This window comes from Belonocnema kinseyi, chromosome 2 (assembly GCF_010883055.1).
Source record: "Belonocnema kinseyi isolate 2016_QV_RU_SX_M_011 chromosome 2, B_treatae_v1, whole genome shotgun sequence".
Classification (NCBI taxonomy): Eukaryota; Metazoa; Arthropoda; class Insecta; order Hymenoptera; family Cynipidae; genus Belonocnema; species Belonocnema kinseyi.
This window is the reverse complement of record NC_046658.1, coordinates 74,818,220-74,838,215: the sequence shown is the minus strand read 5'-3', so window position 1 is coordinate 74,838,215 and position 19,996 is coordinate 74,818,220. Positions and strand designations below refer to the sequence as shown.

Genomic DNA, 19,996 nt, shown 5'->3' with positions numbered 1-19,996 from the left:
TTATGGATGACCTTTTGTGGATGTTCTCAAATAAATTAGAAAAATTGTGATGTCGAGAGAATAGGAATTCACAATTTTGTAAACAGTCTTGTATTCAATTTAGGTCTTGCGTTTACCAGTTGATTAACGTAAATAGTTATACCTATATTCATATCCCGAGAAATGCGTCGTAGTAAACACGTGGTATACCAAAATATTTTTCCTCTGGCGCCTCAGAATGATTCGACATTTGGCGAATAGTGCAAAGCGTGTAGACTTTTAGAGTTCATTAGCTTAGATGCTTGGTAATCTATTAATTCTTATAGCCCAACAGCAAAATCTTTATTGATAGTTCTTAATTGACGACTTAGCTAGTAGACAGTATTTGGATTATGCACTATCATATCATGACGTAAACGGAGTTTCTTTTAAGAGAATTTTACGTCTTTGATGAGCTCGATAACATTAGATAAAGCCACATTTTTCATGTTAGGAAATGAGTAAAGTCTGGCGCGTTCAAATCAAGAGATTTCTTCATCGCAGAGAGAAAGCAACTCGTACTTTTGTAAAAAATACAGTCAAATTGGAAACATTGGACATTTTAAAATGCAGAATTTTTAAGGGTTTTTTTTGCAAATTATACGTCTATGCAGTGGGTTTTATCTTTTATTTATGGGCCATCCATAAAGTACGTTACCAATTTTGGGCTTTTTACATTCTGATTCCTGAGAATGTAATGTAATCGTCCAAATGTTCAATCTCTGGTTTTTAACGGATCTTTACGTTTCGGCACTCACACAATCAGAAAACCATAAAATTTCATCGGTGTCTGTATGTATGGTTACCTGAATGTTGTAGCCACGCTAACTTTTGAGGGATTTGTCCAATCGAGTCCGCATTTTATACACTTATGAAGGTCCCAAAAATAAAGGCTAAATTCGTTCAAAACATTTTCAAATTTTGATTATTTTTTTTAATTTTATAAATTGTTCTCAAAGTTTCTTATATATGGAGAGAAGACTTGCTAATCATCTCAATAAAATTTTTTATTTTGATGAAAATTAGAAAAGTTATATACTTTTAAAAATTTCAAAAATTTCAAAAAATAGAAAAAATGATTTTTTCTTTATAGATCCAAAAATTTAATTCCAAATTTTCACCAGATACCAAATATATTTCAAAACTATTCTACCCGAATTTTTCGATTAGCCCAAAATTTTAAAAATTATAGCGTTTTCAAAATTTTTCATTTTTTTCTAACTTACAAAAATGTTTGTGAAAGTTTCTCATATGTGGGTCAAAGACTTGCAAATTATCTAAATAAAATGTTTAATTTTCATGAAAATTTTAAAAGCTATATACTTACCGAAAATTTGAAAATTTTCAAAAAATAGAAAAAATGATTTTTTTCATGAATCCAAAAATTTTATTCAAAATTTTCAGTAGATACCAAATACATTTTAAACTATTCTAGCCGAATTTTTCGATTAGCACACAACTTAAAAAATTATAGCTTTTTCAATATTTTAAACCATTTTTTTTCAAGTTTCCGAAAATGTTGTCAATGTCTCCGATACTTGACAAAAATACTTGCAAATTATCCAAATGACATTTTTAATTTCGATGAAAATTAAAAACGTTAGTGTAATGTAATCGGCCAATTTTTCGATCTCTGGTTATTAACGGATCTTTACGTTTCGGCGCGCACAGAATCCGAAAATCATAAAATTTTGTCGGTGCCTGCCTGCCTGTACGTCTGTCTGTATGGTTACCTGAATGTTGTAGCCACGCTAACTTTGGAAGAATTTGTCCAATCGAGTCCGCATTTGATACACTTCTGAAGGTCCCCAAAATAAAGGCTAAGTTCGTTAATCATATATTTCGAACCGAAATCAAAAAACTGAGTGCATTTTCAAAATTTTGAAATTGTTGTTGAATTTTATACATTTTTGTCAAAGTTTCTTATAGATGGGTAAAAGAATTGCAAATTATTCAAATAAAATTTTTTATTTTGATGAAAATTAAGAATTATATACTTTTCAAAGATTTGAAAATCTTCAAAAAATCTTCAAAAAATATTTTCTCCATAGATCCAAAAATTAGCGCTAGATACCAAATATATTTAAAAACTATTTTAGCCGATCGTCAGGACCGTAAGGGCTTTGAGAACCTTCTTTAATGTCAAATAAAAAAAAAGATTCAGCTTTACTTTATGATGGGTTTGAATTACAGTATTTGATATATATATATATATACTTAAAAAAAGGGAAAAGGATTAAACAACCACAACAGGGTCCTATTAGTATCAGGAAAAATAAAATGTGAACATTATTTTGCAATAACTGAATAAGCAGTGCCAAACCAAGGTACACACAAAAAGAAATTGTAATATGAATTTGATATAATAGTTTTTAACATACAATGTAGAAAATTTCACATTGTGGTCTGTGCACGAATTTAAAATAAAATTAATGTAGTAAAAATATTAAATTGCATACGAAACACTTTAAATGCCTAAGATTTTAAGCCGAAATATATTGCATTTTTAACAGAATAATTAAATTTTCAACCAAAAAAGATTTTATATCCAAAGTGATATAATTTTCAACACAAAAAGACGAATTGAACAAAGAAAATGCAATCAAACAGTTGAAATTAACAAACAAATAAATGAACTTTCAAGTAAAAGAGACGAGTGATCCAAAAATAGTTCAACATTTTACCAAATAGTAAGATTTTCAAGACAAAAATACCAATGTTTATGAAGATAGTGGACTTTTTAAGAAAAACATTTTTTAAACAAGAAAGACATTTTCAAACCAGAAGAATGCCTTTTTTTATCATAAAAGTGGAATTTTTAATCCAAAAGGATGAATTTTCAATGACAACAAATAGACAACAAACAGTCGAATTTTCAAACAAAAAAGAATAAAATTCAAACGTATATTTGAATTGGGAAGAAGTTGAATTTTCATGAAAAATCATTTTCTATAAAAAACACGGCTTTTCGACAAAACATTTGAATTTTCTATACAAAATAGTTATTTTTTAAGCAAAAAGTTGAATTTTCGACAAACAAGAATAATTTTCTACTCAGAAAGACCAGTTTTCAATACAATATACATGATCTTTTTGCTAAATAGTTGATTTTTGAACTTATGCAATATACAGGATAAAGTTTCAACCAAACGTGGAATAGTTTAATTTGGAGAGAAAAGAAATTTGAAACAAAGTTGTTAAATTTTCAACCAAACAAATTTATTTTCGATCAAGAAAATGAATTTTCTACGAAAAAGACGAATTTTGAAAAAAATATATGAATTAAAAAAATGTATTTAATTTCCTAGCCAGAAAGATAAATGATCTATAAGAGTTGAATTTTTAATCGAATAGTTTTAGTTTTTACCAAATTTTAGAATTCTCAAGACAAAAAGATTAATTTTCTACAAAACAGAAGTTTCAACGTAAAAGTTAATTTAAAAGCAAATAGTAGAATTTTCAAGTATAATTATTAATCCTTTGATAAAAAATTAATTTCTTTATAAAGTATTTCATTTTTAAATCAAATAATCGACTTTTTAACGAAAAAAGATGATATATCAACGCAGCATGTATCATGTGTTATTTCAATCATGCAATTGTATTTTTAACCAAAACGGATCAACTTTTAAAAGAAAATTACATTTCTACCAAGAAAGACGAATTTAAAAAAAAGACATTAATTTTCAACAAAAAGTTGAACTTTCATCTAAAAAAGGTAAATTTTTTTAACGAAATAGTTAAATGTTATCTGAAAAAAGGAAAATTTTTGACGAAAAACGGAATAGATTAGTTTTTAGTTTAAAAAATTTATTTTCAACCAAACACGAAACAATTTTTCATAAAAATAGTTAAAGAGATGAATTCCAAACCAATAATATAGTTGGATTGGGTTTAAATTCTAAATCAACTGATAACGTAGTTTGTAGAAAGTACCGCCAGACCACTTTATCTTTAAGATTGCACCACTGCATACATGCATATTTTATATAAATGACATCAGGTTTTCGTTCTTTTCTTCTGGAAACTTAAAATAAAATATTCTACTTCATGGTCAGGCTTTATCGTAATAATTTAGTTATTGTGTTTTTTCCCAGACTTCACAGTTCTTTCGACGTCTATTTTACTTTTTAGTTTTTATTTCTTTCGAATGCTTGAATTGTAAACTGATAAAAAATCAAATGAACGGTATGTAAACGACACATGAATGGGAATTTTTTACTATAAGATTTCGAAACCTGTTTGAAAAATTCTAAAGCAAAGTTAAGAATCAATGTATAAATGTACAAAAAAATTCCAGAAAACCAAATTAGTGTCAAAACATTTATTTTCGCACATAAAATAAATCACCTGCATTTATCACTTTGAAGATCATTTTCAGTGTTCAAATTCTATTTGCGGAACTTCAATAGAAACGATAGAAACTCACGAAATTCACAAAAAGTTAGTTAAACATAACCTCAGTTTCTTGGTCGAAAAACAGTCATCTGAATTTTTCACTTAGATAAGCTCATTTTTCAAAATTAAATGTTTTAAACTACTTTAAAATACGAAACCAATATACTAAAGTACATTATACGATGTCATGATTAAAATATTTCTTATAAAATTTGCGTGTGGAAAAAATTGAAACTCGAAATAGGTTTCTGTCAAATGATCTCAGCTGACAATCTAAAGTTGAGATAAAAACGAAAAAATATTACAAGTCAAGAATAGATAATACGAGTTACTAAAAAATGTAGACCACGAATCCAAAATATTGAATTGAATAAATATATATAATTATCTGGTTTTGCTTTCTCTTTGAAAAAAGTAAGAAAACTCACCTTGTTTTAAACCCCAGTAAACCAAGTAACACAAAATGACTCCAAAAAATTAGAAACCACATGAATCACACAAAATTAATAAGAATAACTACTTTTCACCACAAATAAAGTAAAATTTGCGGGGGGTAACAACGGCATAAGGCATTTTCAGCTTCTTTTATTTCAAGGGCGTACCGGTTCATTCACGTTACGTAAGGAAGTGAAATTCTTCATTGTTTTGCCAAAAACCTTCAAGACTTTTACAGAAATCACAAAGTTTTGTGGGGTAAACTTAAACACTGACCTCTTGCTCAAAATGAAATGATGAAAGTCAGCAAGAAGTGGCTCGAAACCCTCGTGGCCAGTCGTTTCTTCCCTGCTTTTCGAGAACACGTTTTGTCGAGAATCATCGATGGAGGAAAAGACAGAAAAAGCGCCACCTGGTCTTAAAATGAAAGGAAGTGACAAGCTTGAGAAAGTGAGGTTAAGTCGATAAGCGAGCAAGATATTTGCAATTAGTATTGGTATTAGTAGTGCTTTTAGAAATAATACAGATTCATTCCTAAAAACCAGTGAATTTAATTTTGCAAATATTATTTCTAAGATTTTTTCTTATTCGATAAATAAATGTTTCCGTGATAACTGTTAAGGCTCATCCCTAGTCTCTGGATAAAAAGAAAAACTGATAATGAATATGTAATTTTAGTTATGCCTGGTAGATGGTGCTGCGTGTTTATTTTTCGTTCTCTAAACAGCCGAATTCCTGATTCCCCCCACCTTTGCTCTATTACTTTAAATGGCGCGTTAATTTGAATAGCAAACACAAGGACAAAACACATTTATTAATCTACAGTAATGTACGAAATAGTTGCTGTACAAAAATTATTTTAATTTTAATCAAAATAATACTTATACTGAGAGCTGAATAATATGGCATAATCGAAAAATTTAATAAAAATTCTTACGCATAAAAAAATAATATTAAAATAAATCCTCTACCTGAATTTTGTCTGAAATTGACTCTTAGCAACAACCAACAAAGTGAACTCTGTTTTTTCTGCACGTATCCAAGGAAGATCAAAAAAAATTTCCAAATTTTTCGTGGATTTTAATCTCTATTAGTCGCAGTCAATTTTCTTTCTATTGTAATGCCGAAAAAGCCTATACACATACTGGGAAATATTTTAAACCACTAACGATAAAAAAGCACCCCGATTCTTTTGCTTATGTATTATTTTCCTTCAATATACATATTGTGTATTTTAAACAATTAATTTGTAGTATTATGTTTAATTATGAATTATTACAGAAGCATAAAATATCAGACTAGGCGTTAGTATGGTAATTATTTTTTGTTATTTTTCGCTATTAAGTACAATAATCTATTAATAGTTCAAGGTTACCGAACCTGCTTTCTTTGATAAAAATGTAAGTAAAAAAAAATTACTAATTAACATCTTCATAAATAGACTTACACTACTTTTTAGTAAATGACCATTTTAAATTCATGAGTTTAACACTGTCGAATCTATAAGAGTTTTTCTAAAAATCTGGAAGAATGGAAAAACAAGAAAAAAATCCTACTCTTTGAATCTAAATCAAGAGCTCGATTGAATATTATGTAATTGCTGATTCAGTAATTACCAAAAGCCCTGAGTTTCGTTGTTAACTTTCACTTTTTTTATATACGGTACAGCTTCATATTCATTTATATTCCATTTTATATCTAATTGAATCTGAAATTATACCTTGTAAAAAATGAAGCTTAACGACAAATTGCCGACTTTTGTCTCCCAATCTTAAGACACGATAGGATTATTTATCTTTATCCAAGACAAAATCAAGAACAAAGACTTTTGTCCGGGCACTAACAATTACATAATATTAAATATTATATAATTATAATATTATATAATTTTAAAGAATAGGATTTTTTCTTCATTTTATGATTTTTTATCATTTTCAGGAACACACTTACGTATGCCAAGCCGTTTTACTTTTTAAATGTCGCAAGAAAATGTAGTATCATATTAAAGAATATAGGGTAAAGGGGGGCAGCGCCAACCAGTTAGCAGTCAATGATTTTTTTAAAGTTAATGAGATGTTGAATTGATCCATTTTTTCTCATTTCGAGTTCTACATTTTTTTATTTTATATTTCTATAAGTATTAATCACATTGAAAAAACAATAATTTGGTAATTTAATTATTTCTGACAAGCTGTATTTCATCGGCTTTGTCCCTTACCTGAAGGCAAAGCCGACTGCAGCCTTTTTTAAAAATAAAAACATTTAAAGATCAGAAAATGTGATGGTTTTCTTCTGTAGTATTTCATGTACTGGAAAAATTACCTTTGAAGATATTTAACAAGAAGAATAAGTTATTTTGAATAAAAATAGAGATAGCTGTAATATAGCCTCTTATTCGTTGACGTTTTTAACCTGCTTGACCAATTACCAACAAAATGTCATACTTTATTTTTTCTGTGCCAATACTGTCTAATAATAATTTTTTCATTCAGTTATTTTTCTAATTACATCAAATATATATTAAATTTATTTATCTCGATCTGGGATTAATTATTCAGATACAGAAAAACAAATTACAAATTTTATTTATGACGATTACTTTAATATTTGTTCTTCATTTTGTATTAAATTTGATTTCCAGCTACTCTAAACATTGATTGTCATATTTTTATCATTAAAGAAATGTGTGCATCCAATAAAAAAAAAAAACAATGTTGTGCTCAAACATTTTATTGCAACTTGTATAGTATTTCCATGAATTTAATTAGTTTATTTTCAATGTTATTTTTTACGAGTTAAATAAAAAATAAGTATTCATCCAAGCATAAATGGGGTCTACTCTCTAAATCTGAATCAGTGAAATTTCACTGAATCAAATAGCTAGAAATGGGTCACTGACAAACAGTGAAAGGTTATTTATTGATTCAGTGAAATAACCACTTTGGAGGGTTTGCAGCACTGCACCATGTCAATTTAGCAATCCTAATAAAATAATATCTTAGTATATTCAATCAAAGAATCATAGTGAAAACTTAAAACCCATAAATATGATCAAATTTAAAAAAAGGTGAAAAGTTCCGATGCTTTTAAATGACAAACAACCTCACATATTACTTTAATTTCAAGATTGGACTCATGTACGAACCCGTTAAGTAAGTACTTCCTCTACGAGTATATTGATCCCGCTGTTAATTCAGCAGACTTACAGCCCGAAAATTACAAAATGTATTTCATTAGGGAATTTTTCTTGCTACTTAAGTAAAAGAGTAATAACAACGCTTAAATTAAAAATTTAGAGGTTATGCTTCACATGATCTACTTTGATGTTACTGAACTGATTATTGAATAAGTTCGTAATCACTGATTAATTAGTGAAATGACTAGCTACTATTTCAACCAGTGAATTTTTCACTGATTTATATTTGGAGAGTAAGAAAATGTGTATATATACTTTAAGCGCAAAATTATGTTAAATAAAGTGTTATTGTAGTTTGTATTGATTTTTCAAACATGTATTTTTTTTTATTTTTCATATATTTTTATAACAAAAGTGTATGAAAATTGTGAATCTTATTGGTTGAACAACTTCTGTCTTTTCATTTTTTTTTCGTTCAATTTCTTCCATAATATAATAATTAAAGACAAATTTATCAATCTTTTTTGGATGCATAACTTTTGCTTGTTAATTTTTTCATACCTTGAATCGTTTTTACAAACATTTGGTTTTTATTTTTAAAGTTATTTTTCACGATTAAAACAAAAACTACGCATCACATCAAAAAATTATTATAACAAATTTGTAGTCCTTTTTTGTGAACAACTTTTTTTAAAAATCTTTTGTCGTTTATTAAAAATTTTAATTTTATTATTTTTAATGTTGTTTTTTACAAACAAATCAAAAATAAGGTTGAAAATCTGCCCGCGTGATTGTTGGTTCTCGCGCCTCGCGCTTGACTTTGTATTTACCTCACGGTACGCGCTCGGACTTTATATTTTTCTCAAATTCGTGCATTCGTATATTCACGCTCGGTCTTTGCATTTATTCCAAACTCGGGCACAGACCTCTCAAAATTAAAGATCAACGAATCGACAATTGTAATTTTGCAATTGTGAACTCTCTTTTGTTAAAGCTCTTTCGGCTTTAGCGAAACATTCTCACCACGTATCTCGTTCTGCGCACTCGATTTTAACCAAAATGTCAAATTTTCTACAGTATGCTCAATACTCTTATATCAAATGTAATACATTTTTTATGTACCTATGCCTGGGATTGGGTATGTAGACTTTTTAAAATGAAGTACAAATTATATTTATCATGATTACTTTAATATTTGTTTCTTATTTTGCGTTAAATTTCATTCTTATCTGTGCTAAAACATGTATCATTTTAATAAATTTATATCATTACAATTCATAATATGCATGGAAACTGAAAAATCTTATTTTTATTGCCTTGTTTTTATAAATTTTTAATTTTTAATCTGGTTTTTTACGATTAAAAAAAACTGTGCTTCCTATCAAAAAGATATTCGTAAAAAATTTTGGTTAAATAAAGTTTGTCTCACTTATTTTTGTAGCTTATATCCTTCTTCTCAAATATGATTTTTTTTATTTTCAATGTTGTTTAAAAAAAAAAAAAACTACTTATCCTACAAAAAAGTAATTCCTGAAAAATTTGCTATTCTTTTTTTTGTGCACAATTTTTGTCAATCTATCTCTTTTCATATCTTGCTTTCTTTTCCACAAAATGGAGTTATTGCTTTTTTATTTGTTTTTTTGTGACAAAAATTTGAATTTTCGATTTTTTGTTTGCAAAATTTAAAAAAGTTGTTCAGATTATCTTGTAGGGCCTTGAAAAAGTAACGCTTTTCTTGACTTATTCCCATATCATGCTTTGTTTGGCTTCAAATGTTAATTTTCGTTTGGTTTTTTAGATTTTGAAAATGCTACAACTTTGGTATTTTTTATTTTATTCAAATATGAAAAAAAGTGATCTCAAAAATTTTCAAAATCCTCTAATTTTTTTAAATTTCTTTTTTTCCTGACCTAGAGGGTCTCAAAACCTTGCCATTTTATGGAATCCGCGAAAGTCATTTTTCATATAAAACCAATACCTTCTCATTACAAGGAGAATGTAGAAATGGAATTTCTGATTTTTAATTTGTCCGATCAAAATTTAAATTTTCGATTTATCAAGAAAGTTTAAAAAGTTATTATGATAATCTTGTAGAGTTTTCCAAAAGCAACGTTTTTCTTATCCTGACATTTTTCATATCGGGTATTGTTTAGCTTAAAATTTGCATTTTTCTTAATGTTGTAAATGCTAGTACTCTGGTAATTTTCTTTTAATTCAAAATAGTCGTAGGGATACATTTTTCGACTTTCTGATCACAACAAATATTCGTATATAGAATTTTGGAATTTAAAAAATTGTTAAAAATTTTTTGAAAATGATCTACGTTTTTGTCATATTGTTCAGAATAGCTGGTTAATGAACTCAAACTTTATTTTTGGTCTCTAAAACTGTGTGCCAAATTGCAACCTAATCCGATTAGTATTTCAAAATTTATCAGGTATACAGACGACAAAGACGTCGTGAATATTTAAAAAATCCACGGTAGTCAGTGTTTACATACAACTAATACCTTCTCATTATTATGAGAAGGTAACAAGCTATGAAATGCGAATGATGTATGTACACAAAATTCCATGAATTTGATAGATGCACATCATTACTGCTTCACGCGGTCATGTTCGCCACTAAATTGACACTTACAATATTTTTTTTCTATTTCACACTCAAGGTGATTACACATAATATCTTCTTTGACAGATTACACTACTGTATTTTCGATTAATTTCCTCCGACTTTCGCCTACTCAAGTAATTGTATACGGAGACCATGGAAAAATGTTGGAAATTCTGAAAGAGCTTATTATCTACTCTTCCTTCATTGGCGCCTAGAGTGTCGTTTTAAATGTGTTCTGAACGAGAGAATTGCGTGTGCAGAAGATGGAATTGCTGGTCAGAAAAGAGTAGTGAGTATTGCGATTGCCAAGAAACCACGGGCACCTGCGCGGTCGAGGTAATTGCGTTTGTGGCCAGGCTCGGTGTCGAAAAGAAACAATACTTTATAGTATCTGCATTAATGAGAAACTCACTAGAAAAGTAAATAAAGTCTGCTTTTTTATTGGCTAATTAAACAAGATTAAAATAATATTTTTAATAATAATAGGATTATATTTCTCGTACTAAATTATTAATAAACAAGCAATATCAATCACGTGCTATGCACGCGTTTAGTTTCTTCTGTTCTAGGGAATAATAATTTTTAATACTATTTGAAAATAATAAATAAATTACTATGAAATTATTAAGTACCTGTTCATAAACAACAGCGCTTAGTTTTTTCATATTCAATTCACTATTAATTAATTAATTTCAATTGTTCTTGCCTTCAAAATAGGTTTCCGGATGACTTTTTAATTCAATACGTGTACAATTAATGTTATATGTAAGCTCAGGGATTGGATATAAAAAGTTCCTACATATTTTGTTAATATTTTATTTTTAGAAATTATTTTTTTAAATTACTCCAATGCGATCTCGATATTTTTGGGTAGCCACTAAAAATTGAATTCTTAATAAACTTCCGGTTTAAATATTCAAACTTGAAAAATATTTCATTCAAGTATTCAAAACTAAACTAACAATAAATTATTCAAAGAAAAACTTTTATGAATTCTAAGCTTCTAGAATTAAAAATTAAAAAGTACATTCAACTCCTGATATAAGAACTATTTCGGGCATGGCTTGCCGTGACCCTGATGATAAATCAGGGGAATTCGAGCGTAAAGAGACAGGGGCGCATGATCTATTTCGGTTGGATTTGGACGCATGACGAAACCTGATGCGACTAATGCGCTGAGAGTGCGGTCCTCATAATGTTTGTCACGCTTGATTGAGCATCATTTCTCTCTCGGTCCCACGGCTCCCTCATCCTGAAACCGCCCAGGATATTAATAATAGGTATATCGTAAACCGGGGGTTCTTATACCGAGCGTTGAAAGTATGTTATAAATTTGAAATTAAACATTTAAATTTGACAGTTAAAAGTGGTTGAAATTGAAAAATTTTAATCCTAAGGTCTAAACATTGCAGACTAAATTTTTTAAAATCAGATCATTTTTTATTATTATTTATTTAAGGTCTCCTAAATTCAGTTATTTAAAATTGACATTTTTGAATTTAAACCATTTTCAATGCGAACTGATTAAAATTTGAGGGTTTAAAATAAAAACCAAATGGAATTTTTCATAGCCAAAGCTACAGAAAGTCTAAAATTTTTAATTTTTATTGAATAAAAAAATTTTAATTTAATATAATAAGTTGATAAGAAAATTTGTTCTAATATTAAAAAATAAACTCACTATTATTTTTCACCGATCAAATTGAAGTAATTTTTAATTACTATACATACACGGAAAAAAATCCTTGAGGTGAACGAGTGACTCGAGAATATATTAAACTCAAAGAAAGTGTCCGCTTAGATTAGGTAAAACGTTTAGTTAGAAAAGTTAAACATTTAGTTACTTTATGTAAACTGTTCTCGTAAATCAGTAATTTGAACAAAATTGCTAAGTTGGAGAGTTTATTATTTTTGACAGATTATGTGTAATTTTATTATCTTTAGATCAGAAAAAAATTTAGTTATAGAAATATTTTAACTTACAGTAGCCAATCTTTGGTCTGGTATCGCGAAAATGAATTTCCCTGAAAACCGTATAATACATTTGGAGGTCAAGTTTGTTGTTTTTATCGCGTTTCTTGATATTTCAATATAGTTATCGCCTACAATCAAAACAATTGTAAATTATTATTACCGCATCATAAACTCAATTTAATATTAACATTCGCGCACATTTAAAGTGGTAAAAAGCGTTTAATTGTCCAAAGTAAATCTGAACTGTCACTGCTCCCGCTTAGACCGTTGCCACTTTATTTCGCTGCTCCCACAATGCATCGGCGCTCTTCCGATAATTCCTTCAGGCACCTATTCTTAATATCCTTATTATAGCTATACTTATTAGGGGTTTGACTAGACGATATCCCTGGTATATGGAAAATGGTCAAGGATATTCATTTTCGCTGATCTAGGGATCTTTCTTAATTTCTTCGTTCGTTTTCAGCTAAATGTTTAGCTATAATGGGGAATAATATCCCTGTCACAGCTCATTTTTTTACTGTGTATACGGGACGCTTATAATTAAACGAATTCGAATTTTATTCAATACTAAAAAAATATTATATCTAACTTTTTTTTTTTTAATACTTCATTTAGCATACATTCATTTTTAAGTCTTCCAGTCAAATATTTTTCAATTTCAAATGATTAATTTTTAAAAATCTTCAGTTAAAAATGTACAATATCTTTTGGAACACTTTTAAATAACGAGAATATTTAAATCTAAAATTATTAAATTTGAATCTAACTAAAATTGCAACCAAACAATTTAGAATATTTGAATATAAAATTATCAAATTTAAAACTCACTATCAAGACTTTGAATATGAAATTTTGCAATTGTAAAACATTTAATAGTGAAATTGTCCTACGATTTTTATATGTGAATTTGCAACTAAAAGAAATTTGGAATTTGAAATTAGGAACTTTCAAAAATCAAGGATCTTCAGAAGAAATTATTTAACATTTAAGATTTGATTACACATTTTTGTAGTTAAAAGTCCTAAAAACTTAAACTGTTTTAGAATTGCATATTCAAAACTATAATTTGGTTTTGAATTATAAAAATTTCTCAGATGATTAATATATTATCAAGTATCATAGAATTTAATATTATTTTTATGCTTATGTTTTCCTCATAGTAATATTAGTAGTCTTAGTAGTAATACTAATTTAAGAACTGAAAAAGACAAACAATAATCTAAATTATATTTATGTCCAACATTGGTAGTCATTAAAATTTTTTAATAAAGCAACCTACATTAAAGAGTTAGAATGAATGTTCTAGTAACAGAAGATACTATGAAGACCTAACTCCTTTTTCTAAATTCATGTTACTTAGACTAATATTAAGTAGCTTGCGGATTTTGAATGTAATTACTACAAATAAAAGGAAAAAAGACGACATATGTCGAATGCGACACATGACGCATTGTTTTATCGCAAACTCATTTCCTTGCTATGCTGCAGTATCCTTTCAGTGTCGCGAGAACTTTACACTTCATATAGCCGTTCTGTTTTAAATATTGCTATAAAGGAAAAAGTGTATTGTGCAGTATGCTTTATAGAATTTTATTTATTGTTCTCAATGTAATTTTAGTGACACTAGCAGAACATAAAAATGAAGAAAGTTTCTGTGCTGAACAACAAAACTGTACGAGTTGCCTACAAACGATCAATTGTATTTGGTGTTCTGACAATGTAATATTTCGAAAGAGTTTTAGTTTCATATAAAAAGTATCCTTATGCGTAGAAATGTAGTAATTAGTGTTATAAGTTGATTATCTTGAATTTTAAGATTTCTCCACCCGTTGTTCGTTGTGTGACAAGAGAACGATACGAAAAGGAAGGTGAATTATGGTGTGGAGATAAATCCAAAGCGATAAGTGATTCTTCTGAAGTGGAATTTGTGGAAAATCGTCCAATTTCAAATGGCAAAAACCGCGATCCAGTACAGGTCCAGCCTCAAAAAATTCGACTTCAACTTAGAAAAGGTCTATCTTAAATATTTTATACATTTTCGTTTCATCATTTATTATCTAATATTAACTAATTAAATTAATTAATCAGGGGAAGAGAAACATGTATCTTTGAAATACAGCCAAGCGGAAGACTATCCGGTCGATCTATATTATCTCATGGACCTTTCTGCATCAATGGAACCTTATCGAGATCAACTTTCAGAGCTTGGATTTCAGTTAGCTGATGCTATGAGAAAAATTACGTCCAATTTTCGTCTTGGTTTTGGTAGTTTCGTTGACAAAGTTGTTCTACCCATGACTCACACCCAACCAGAAAAGTGCCTAAATTCAAATTTCTATTTATAGATTAATCTTTTTACATTTTGTCCTCAAGGAAATTATTTTGAAATATGTAATACAGATTGGTGACTCCTTGCATCCTTGCTCAAACTTCAAGGCCATGTGCAACGCCTTACGGGTACAGGAACCAAATGTCTTTGACAGAAGATATTTCACTTTTCAAGGTATTTTCAATTTGAATAAGTTTACTAAATTAAATTATTAAGCAGCTTGCAAGAAAATTTGTTTTTTAGATACGTGTGCAGCAGGCATCAGTTTCTGGAAATCTGGATGCACCTGAGGGTGGATTAGATGCAATGTTGCAAGCAATGGTATGCACCAAAGATATTGGTTGGAGACCTAGAGCTCGACATCTTATTGTATTTTCCACTGATGCTGATTATCATATTGCTGGCGATGGCAAAGTACTTTTCTATTATTAAAATGAACTTAAATCATTAAACAAAATATAGATTTTACAGGGTGACCGCTGCTCCGGGAAATGGATCAAAATTGTTTTAGACGTGGGAAAAGGGGAGAGGAGGGTACATTGGTGAACCTAAAAGAAAAAGTGAATTTGATAAGAAAAACAATTTTAAACCGTAAATAATGGATGTGCTTCAGGTGGCCATTTGGCGCACCACTATTATTCTTTGATTTTGCAATATATGAATAATTCATTGCCCAGGCGGAAATATTATGTATAGTGTATACATAGTCTGAAGTATTATATATAATATTCATTTGTTTTATAAATTTGTAATATAAAACAAATGATTATTATATATAAAAATTTACACTATATACAAACTATATATAATTTTTCCACCTGGGTGAATAAAATAAAATAAATTTAAGTTACGACGTGTCCAACTGAAAAGGTTCCATCTAGGAGAAAAGAAATATGAAAAGGAACTAACTCGTGGAGACTAAATGAAAAAGTTTAACAGAGTTGGGGGTGCTGATGTCCACAATATAATTTATATAGGATTTTGAAGCTTCGAGAGTTCACCACGTGAGTTAACACCTTTTCATGTTGTCTCCATGAGTTAACACCTTTTCACTTGGTCTCTTGGGGGAGGAACTTTGTCATTTGGACATAATGATATTTGTCATGATTTAAATGTTTTTTGCAAGAAAAGAATAATTTATTTGACGAAAATCGTTTTGCTAATGATGAACTTAAATATAAAATTTTATAAAAGTGTTGGTTGATCATCGATCAAATTCTGTTGCTCTAAAATTTATCAGAAGTATCTGAAAAAATCATATAAATATACTTGTATTTTTTTAAATTGACTGATTGTGAATTTTTTTCTCAATTAAATTTTATGCAAGAATTTAGATTCAAATGCCACTCACTGGATATTATACAAAATTATGCAATTTTAGATAAATTCAATTTTCAATTCTTTTGAGTTTAGGAAGTTCAATTCGTAACATTTTCAAGTATGAAATCATTCAGTTTACAATAAGTAATTCTAAAAGAGTTTACTGTCAAAAATGTCCTTTTTAATTTTCAGATCTAAATTTTAAATCTCTTCACAAGTAACTATTTTGAAATTAACGTTAAAAATGATTTTGATTAAACACTGAACTGTTTCAAATTGAAAGCCTTAATAGTTAAATAATTTTAAATTTCTGATTACATACAGCATTATAAATTATTTGTAATTTTTAAATAATTTATAATTCGTAATTTCATAATTAGCCGATGCTTCAAATTCTTGAATTTTATCATTTTAATGCCCGAGACGAATTTTTGCAAAGTAAAAAAAAACCGGGATCTGATTGGAAATTTGTTTTTGCATTTTGGTTGCCACCCTGATTTTAATAATGATAACAATATGTGATGATATAATACATTAGCTTGCAGGTATCGTGGAACCAAATGATGGTCTTTGTCACCTGGACGAAGATGGTTATTACACTTTCTCTTTGTTTCAAGACTACCCATCAATTTCACAAGTAAAGATATTTTTTATTTGATTAGCACCTTTTATCTATAGCAGCATATGTTTTAAAAAAAATATTTTATACCTAATTTTTAGATCAATAAAATTGCTAGTGAGAACAATATCAACATCATCTTTGCAGTCCCAATCCAACGAAATTTAACATACCAACTTTTGACTAATAGCATAAGTGGTTCGTCGATTGGTCTCTTGGACAATGAATCGAATAATGTCGTTGCGTTAATCAGAAAAGAATACGAGGTATAATTTTTGTTTTAGATTTTTAACTGTATAGTCACTGAAAACACATTTATCTAATAATCAAGCAAATATTTCGTTTTACAGAAACTGGTGAATTCTGTGACGTTGACTGACAATGCTACAAGATCGATTGACATAAAATACTTTTCGAAGTGTCTAAAAGAAACCGCAGAGCCTAAGGAAAGGCGTGAATGTGGAGGCCTTCGTGTCGGTAATACCGTCGAGTTTGACGTGGTTATAAAGGTATTCCGCGTAAAACGATGGAGAGCAAAGGGTTCATTAAGTATGCTATCTTTTCATTTACATCAAATTTCTTTCCAACGAATAGGCGCGAAATTGTCCTGAGAACCGAGCCGAATGGCAACAAAGTATCCAAGTGAGGCCAACAGGCTTGCACGAAAGTCTCACCATCGACTTGCAGCTAATATGTGACTGTCCCTGCGACAGAGGTGGTCATCCGGTAATTCTTCTTGTTTCACTCACTTCTCTTTCTTTCAAATACACTGGAACTTGGAATGAAGAACTGTTTCGGGCATTGTTTGCCTCGGCCTTGCCACTAACTTCAGACCGCCAAAACGTAAACAGTCAGGGCCTGTGAACCATTCCCAATTGGAATACATAATATTACACAATATACGCGCGTGAGTACCCACGTACTGTCCCTTTCGTCGTTACACTGCTGGTGGTCACATATCATTGTGCAGGGCTTTCTTGACCCTGCGGGGTCCTCTCTTACCATGAAACAGCCGCAGCAACAATTCTCTCAGAACGGCGTAAATCTAGACTGCTTCAATAAAAGTTCCAGTGTATATAATTTTTGTGAATACGTAAAAATATTATTTTCTATAACAGAGCAACGTACCGAACAGTCCAATATGTAGAGGAAATGGAACTTTGGCATGTGGTGTATGTTACTGTAACGAAGGCTTTTATGGCAAATCTTGTGAATGTAAAGGAAAAATTCACGATTCCAATGAAGTTGAAGATTGTAGTTCCAATGGAGATGACCAAATTTGCAGTGGACATGGAACTTGCAAATGTGGAGTTTGTGATTGTAACAAACGAAATAATCCACGAGAAGTTTTTTATGGAAAGTATTGTGAATGTGACAATTTTTCTTGCAAACGAAATCATGAAAAATTGGTAAGAATTTGTATCATATCGTGTGGAACAGTATTGTGAAAATCCCGAATAATTGCTACGTTCTGTACTGGGCCCACTATTATAAGACATAATGGCCGAGTATCGTTTACACTACAGGCTTGGTACCAGGCCAGTAGTATAACAGTAAAGAACATATACTTATAATTGTAAATCTTTATTTTCAAATGATAATGTTATAATCCTGTTGCAAGTAGGTTACTGCATTTTATTTAACAAGAACCGGTTAAGATTATTTCAGGTTAACTAAAAATAACTGTAGTAAATTTGAGCCTAGTAAAAGAAGTTTTAACACCTACATTTCTTTAACAGCCTTTTTGCTTTTTCTTAATAACATGAAGCATCTTCTTCAGGTTTGCGGTGGACGAGGAAAGTGTGAATGTGGCACGTGCAATTGCCTTCCAGGTTGGACTGGTGAGACTTGCGATTGCAAGGAAACTAATAGTACGTGTATACCAACGGATAGTACGAGCGAGATTTGCAGTGGTCATGGTGATTGCATTTGCGGAAAATGCCATTGTCAACAGAATGGAAATAAACGTTATTTGGGACAATTTTGCGAAGAATGCCCGGTTTGTTTTTTGAGTCTTTCAAGTTCATACAATTCAGATCGGATTCTGATCGGATAATATTTAGAGATGCCCCACCGATTTCCAATTTACCATGTAATTTATATGAGAATAAGTTACTGGCACTTTCTATATTCAGCCGGTACCTTTTATTTTCCTGAGCTAGTACCGGGTCTACTATAATAAAATATACTGACCCAGTATATTCATATTAAAGGTTTAATATCAGGTCTATATTTTCAATACTTCCCAACAAAATTAAGCCAAACGCGGTCAAAAGAAAAAATGTATAATTTAAAATAAATAGTATTGTGCATACCATTTTGATTTTTACCGAAGTTTGGCATTGCACATATTACTATTCATGTTTAATTATAATCTTTGTCTTTTGACCAAGTTTGATGTAATTTACTTGGAAAATATAGAATAAGACAATTTAAAAAAAATCAGATGATCCTTATTTTGAATTTTGTCAAAGGCATCAATTTTGCTCACGGTCATTGCTTCTGCGTGCCAAAAGCTCTCACTCCTAAGGCGCAGATGGTTCATTTTGATAAGATTTGACAAAGTTATAACATTTGCAATTTTTTACTCAATTTTTTTCACGTAAATTACATGAGAAATTTCAAATCTGTGGGGGTACTAGGTCCAACGATTTAGCACCGCCACTAAGGCTAAATGAGAAATGGAATATGCCATGTTTTTTGCTTTTTTCCCTAATTTTATTCTGAAACAAATGGTGTTCCCTCTTAAAACTCCCGAGAAAAATTTGGTGGTGCTAACACGGGTTCAAATAATCGTCGCCACCTGTGCAAGTTCATTAAAAATTATTATATTCAGAAAATCCATTGGGGGGAAATTTTTTTGCTGCTTTTTTCTCTCCAATGTTATTTAACACATGTCTCAAAAAATACCCCCCAAGTCATACATACCAATCCTTTGTGATGAAAAATGTTCTAAAAGTGTAGAAACAACTTTAAGCAACGCAAAGATGATTTAGAACTTTAAATTGATTACTTACTTCTTTGAAATCGAGAATCTATTATTCGAGTAGCGTTATACGAGGGTGGATTGATAAGTTTCCGGCCTGACCAAGAGATGGCGCCACTAGGCCTACCTTGAGGTGGCGTTCTATAGTACCATCCTTAGATAGCT

General features: G+C 29.7%; 2 protein-coding genes across 4 annotated transcripts in view; one reads left to right on the top strand and one right to left on the bottom strand.

Moving 5' to 3' along the window:
- Positions 1-5,263, bottom strand: part of LOC117168489 — a 14,992-nt gene extending 9,729 nt beyond the window's left edge. The window contains exon 1 of one of the 2 annotated variants that reach the window (XM_033354190.1): positions 5,128-5,263. The gene's annotated coding sequence lies outside the window, so the exon portion shown is untranslated. Of the gene's footprint in view, positions 1-4,844; positions 5,102-5,127 lie in introns of those variants that run through there. The other variant, XM_033354191.1, reaches the window with a different exon arrangement.
- Positions 5,264-14,098: 8,835 nt separating this feature from the next.
- Positions 14,099-19,996, top strand: part of LOC117167425 (integrin beta-PS-like) — a 7,984-nt gene continuing 2,086 nt past the window's right edge. The window contains exons 1-11 of one of the 2 annotated variants that reach the window (XM_033352336.1): positions 14,099-14,296; positions 14,394-14,589; positions 14,666-14,894; positions 14,978-15,080; positions 15,150-15,227; positions 16,765-16,863; positions 16,947-17,111; positions 17,196-17,354; positions 17,440-17,571; positions 17,964-18,254; positions 18,626-18,844. In XM_033352336.1, the coding sequence (XP_033208227.1) occupies positions 14,153-14,296; positions 14,394-14,589; positions 14,666-14,894; positions 14,978-15,080; positions 15,150-15,227; positions 16,765-16,863; positions 16,947-17,111; positions 17,196-17,354; positions 17,440-17,571; positions 17,964-18,254; positions 18,626-18,844 (1,815 nt within the window). In that variant the 5' untranslated portion in view covers positions 14,099-14,152. Of the gene's footprint in view, positions 14,297-14,393; positions 14,590-14,665; positions 14,895-14,977; positions 15,081-15,149; positions 15,321-16,764; positions 16,864-16,946; positions 17,112-17,195; positions 17,355-17,439; positions 17,572-17,963; positions 18,255-18,625; positions 18,845-19,996 lie in introns of both variants that reach the window. The other variant, XM_033352334.1, reaches the window with a different exon arrangement.